Source organism: Sardina pilchardus, chromosome 15, assembly GCF_963854185.1.
Source record: "Sardina pilchardus chromosome 15, fSarPil1.1, whole genome shotgun sequence".
Taxonomy (NCBI): Eukaryota; Metazoa; Chordata; class Actinopteri; order Clupeiformes; family Clupeidae; genus Sardina; species Sardina pilchardus.
In genome coordinates, this window is record NC_085008.1 from 19,422,738 (window position 1) to 19,427,737 (window position 5,000).

A 5,000-nucleotide genomic window follows, 5' to 3' on the forward strand; every position below is an offset into this window, starting at 1 on the left:
GTGTGTGTGTGTGTGTGTGTGTGTGTGTGTGTTGAGTACTAGAATACCTGTGTAGCTGGGGGTCTTGGCGGGAGAGCTGGGGGAGGTGGCAACCAGCCACTCTTTACACCTGGGAGACAGAAGGAGAAATAGAGATGGAGAGGAGGGGGGGGGGCACACAATCAGCAATACAATTACAGAGGAAGTGATTAGATCAGAAGTTTGCCATTACTACACTAATATCCGTGGCAGGATATTCATATGCTTTCCTTAGAGCAGCAAAAATTTCAAGGATGTTTGTCTTACACACATGTACAACTTGGATTAAAGTAAAATGAATACCAAAAACATTTGCAAAATTGTCTACCTATATCATTCTTAGATTTTAATCATCAATGTTACAGTTAAAATAACAGCAGAAAAACTGACTTTAACAAATCTTCCCAACTAAAACACTCCATTCCCATGTTTCTGTTTCAAACCACACTAATACTTCAGAGATGTTTGCTTAGGACCAGTCTGTGATTTGATTTCACTGAATCTGTTGACACAAGTCCTTCCACTTCAATTCCTGCTGATTTAAATGGAGAACAATGGTGGACAGTCCTGCACTAACAGACGTCCTATACTCCCCCTGCGCTGTGTGATAATTCCTGAGCAAATAGCCTAAAACTATGTGATGTCTATAGCATTTCTGAAGGTCTACCTTCTACATACACTGCAAAATGATCTTCTATTAAAGTTTCAAAGTCTTTAAAATAACACAATGAAGGAATTGATATCTATGCCCTTTGGCATCAATATTCAATGCCATTTAGTGCTAAGCCTGACTAAAAGGGTCACGATCCTACCCGCATCAACAGCGTTACATGAAGCAATATCAAGTATTCTGGGTGCAAATTGACAATGTCAGAGACTGAAAGTAAGTGTAGCATATGAGTTTGAAGCCATTATTTTAAGGTAAAATAACTGCACTGTGTATCTTAAAAGATTGAAGTCTTTTGTTTTAACGCCCACTGCACTGCTTACCCTGGCTGCCCTGCTGGAAGAGCTTGTTGAGGTCCAGGGAGGAGGCGCGCGAGTGGCTCTTCTGGGGCCGCGGTGGAGGGGTGGGGGGTTCCTCCACCTTCTTCATGGCATCGTCTATGGAGGTGCTGGAGTACGACCTGCACACAACAGAGGCACACAACAGCATGGGTGGAGAAGTCAGACTTCCCTGCATCTCCGACGGGCCTGCTACAGGTCTGCAGAGCTCCTGTGATCTCTACTGCTCCTCTCAATAAAAGTCAGCTTCAGCTTCACAGATAGTGGAAAATGTAAAACATGTGTGGAAGACATAATGGAGAAACACACAGACAAAAACAACCTTTCAAAACACGCATGTAAACTACAATTTACAGTCTAAAAGAAGTCTGGCAGAGAAACTTACCTGGGCCTTGTTCTCGACTTCATGTTGGGATCCAACTCATTTGGGGGATCTGTAAAGAGCAGTCATATATTCAACAATGGAGGACCACACTTCTGCTCTGTGGTTTGGCCATCCAAAAAGAGAAGTTGTCAGTGTGTGACAGCAGAATAATCCCAAACGAATTATTTTCTGAAGAATCCAGACAACACGTGCAGTATATCAAGCGTGGTCTATGCACACAAACTCTATGAGAGACAAAAACATGCCATGCATTCCCAGTAAACGTGACTCCTGTCCAATTTAACCGCACGATCATAAATCTAAAATGTGGCAAAAACACACAGTACAGTATGTTTTATAGTGTTTGTGTTGCATCTCCTCCCAGTACATTCATACAGAGCTCCCTCTCCTGTCCACTCAGATTTGACTTCCTTTCTCGCACAGTGAAGGACTTTTCAGGTTTCTCATCTGTTCGAAAATCTATTATTATTCTAAAAATCCCATCCAAGGCAAACTATTTGTCTTCTGACTTCACGTGTATTTTGGGACAAAGGGGGTTAGATCTTAACCGTGTTGTGAGAGAGAGAGGGAAGGTTGTTAGTAGTGTGCATCCCAGAAAAAAAAAGGAGAGATGAGGAGAGATACGAGCATCTGGGTTACGCGCCTGTTTGGAGTAGTTCCTGCAAGCACGTAAACATTTCTCAGAGAGAGGCGGCACTATTTTTGTTCCCATTTCAAAGACTCCCATGCCTGTCTTTAGTGTCAAGTGAACTAACAGCTCATTGGCCCCTTGAGTTTTGGTATTAGTGTAGACTGCAGAAGCATGAGAGATGCGTTCATACGACATCTGATCATTAGATGGGCGAACGCGAGATCCGAGGGGCGGCAGCAGAGTACGGATGAGAGTGAGATCGATGCCACACAAAGCCGCCGTCAATACTTTTCAACCACAACAGTCACTCTGATTACAAAATACACACTTAAGCTGTACGTTGTGTGTTGGGTAAAAAAAACACTATCTCAAAATCAGCACCACTACTCTGCCAGGAGGCATATTGGGCTGCAGTGAAAGACCCTCTACTGTGTGTGCTACTGGAGATACGGCGTGGTGTGTTTGGGGATTGCAAGACAAGTGCTGAGTTACTGTACGTCTGGAGGAGTGTGTTCTGAGAAAGGGGGATTTTTGGCGCGACCTGGTTTGAGGTTGGCGGCGCTGACAGGCAGGACATGCTGGACGGGCTTCTCCTGGGTCACCACAGCGACCGCCGCTCGCTTCGGGCTCAGTTCTGCGTGGGCATCAAAAATGGACGGTTGAAACAACAACAAGTGGGAAAACATTAAATAATATCATATGACCACAGTTTTATTTTTCTGACAATGGAAAACATTTTAAAATGGGGGTAATTGAATTCTAAACCCTAGAACAGTGGATTTTGAAGGCTACCAACAGCAACGTCCAGAGAAAAAAAAGGCTTCAGACTGAGAATTAGAATGATGGGAAATGGAACAGTGACACTTTCCCTTGTGTAACAGCGACAGAACTAGAGTCATTTTGACAACCTTCCGACACCACTGCAAGGTTAGCATACTGCCTGACTCGCACCAATACCTGCTCGACACTGCCAGCACAGCTCAAATAAGCAGCGCAGCTGGAACCAGTTATGACTGGTCTGTCGGACTGACTGCAAATGACTGTTTGGGATGGTGACTCTGAGACGTCACTGCATTATAATGAAAAGCTCTCCGAGGGCTTTGAGGGCTTGAGTCAATTTCAGACCTTCTGTTCGACGTGGGTCGGGTGCTGAAGCGCACCGCACTTTTACCTGACTTCCTGGTCTCCTCCCTAACGTCAGGCTTTGATGTGGTCAGGGCTGGCAGAGGATTGGCCTGCTGTATTTCAACCATGCTTTTCTCCTGTTGGGGGTATCAAGCATGCATTCACAAAAGAGTCGTGAATCTGTCATTTCCACTGAGTGATTTAACATCCATGCAGCAAAGTGGCTTTCATTTCAGCGTCTGGCAACCCAGATGTCTGGGCTGCCGGGGCATTATATCAAGCTCATTATTGCCCCCTATCTAAGGTTACGTGAATCACCTCCTAGCAAATGGGGTTTGAGATTAGCATTTTTATTGAACACTAATGTGAATAGTGCTTACCTGCTGGATGGCCTTAGGTGTGCTATCCTCAAATACAATGAGTGGCTGAGTGATCTGCGCGATGAATATTTCATGGAGGACAAAAAAAGAGTGGAGAACAAAGAGTTTTTATGTCAAACATTGCTTAACATTCTTCACATCTTTGTGTAAGGTACATTTTTGATAGGTTATGACTGTAACCTCCACAACATCAATGCCAAACACTTAATAGAAATAGTCTAGATAACCACACAACCAAAAACAGCTCCGGGTCTTTCCAGGTCTCCTCTATTACTTTTGCTGAAGCAACATCATTCAAATCCCACTGCATCTGGCTGACACAGCACTAGAAACCAGCTTCTCTGGCCACTAAACAACCAAACAGCTGTGTGTGTCCCAAATGTATATTCCAAAGCAAATATTGTGGGTGGCACTGAATGGCAATCAATTAATTCAATTACAGTGGACATAATCAAACAACAGAATTATAATTGTGACTCTTGTCCCTCTTGGCCACTTTACAGATACATTCCAAAGCAAATGCTACAATGACAGGAAACTAATTTATTGACTTGCAGTGGACAGAATCCAACAGCAAGTAACTGTGCCTCGATTAATGCTGTTTGTGGATTTGGGTGGCGGACAAAAGGTTAGGCTTGCCATAAATAAGAAACATTGATGGCTATGTTGGTCTCGGTCCCAGTGAAATGAATGGAGAGAGGAGATAAACCCATGGAGAGATACCAGGATGTGAGTGTGTCCGAACCTTGGGCGAATCTACAGCGACCTCGCCGCATGCCAGGAGGCTGGGTCGCAGGGATGGGGGGAGCTTTTCGGGGAGCGGGTATCCGTTCTTCCGAGCCACGATGAGGTGGAACGCCGTGCAGAACTCGGGGAATGTGAGCGCTCCGTCACGGTCCGCATCACTCAGCTCCCTGGAATGAGAGCACACACACACACACACACACACACACACACACACACACACACACACACACACACACAAACACACACACACACACACAAACTCTGTGTGATTTGGCCAAAACATCACTTATAGACATATACTCCCACTTCAATAACATGGCGAGTTTTATGTGTATCTTTTTTTTTAGGAGAGTAGACAGATATAGAGGATGGATTATAGAGGGGTTTTTGTTTAAAGGAGAAATCATCCTTTTCACATACTGTAGATCTCTGTTTCTCAAGGTGATCAAAGACTGTCAGTATGAAAAAGACGAAAATAATCGGCTTTGCCTAGCTTGAATTGCTACAACCAGCAGCTAATGCAGCCTGGTGGGCATGTCTGTGAGCCCCCATGTACATGCCCACAGAGTGTAGCATTTTGTTTAATTTTGTTTTGTACCAACAGTACTCGATGACCTCCAGAAATAGAGATTTATGTGAAAACTCGACGGATTTCTCCTTTAAACATCCAATCACAACACATCTGATTAAAGGAAATAAAGTCTTATTT

The 5,000-nt window shown here is 44.2% G+C and overlaps 1 protein-coding gene across 1 annotated transcript in view; it reads right to left on the reverse strand.

Moving 5' to 3' along the window:
- The window catches only part of reps2 (RALBP1 associated Eps domain containing 2), a 35,084-nt gene that overhangs the window by 14,704 nt on the left and 15,380 nt on the right, over nt 1-5,000 (reverse strand). The window contains exons 9-15 of the mRNA XM_062556561.1: nt 4,290-4,458; nt 3,545-3,598; nt 3,211-3,301; nt 2,581-2,673; nt 1,409-1,457; nt 1,009-1,145; nt 48-109 (exon numbers count right to left, since the gene is read on the reverse strand). Of these exons, the coding sequence (XP_062412545.1) occupies nt 48-109; nt 1,009-1,145; nt 1,409-1,457; nt 2,581-2,673; nt 3,211-3,301; nt 3,545-3,598; nt 4,290-4,458 (655 nt within the window). The remainder of the gene's footprint in view (nt 1-47; nt 110-1,008; nt 1,146-1,408; nt 1,458-2,580; nt 2,674-3,210; nt 3,302-3,544; nt 3,599-4,289; nt 4,459-5,000) is intronic.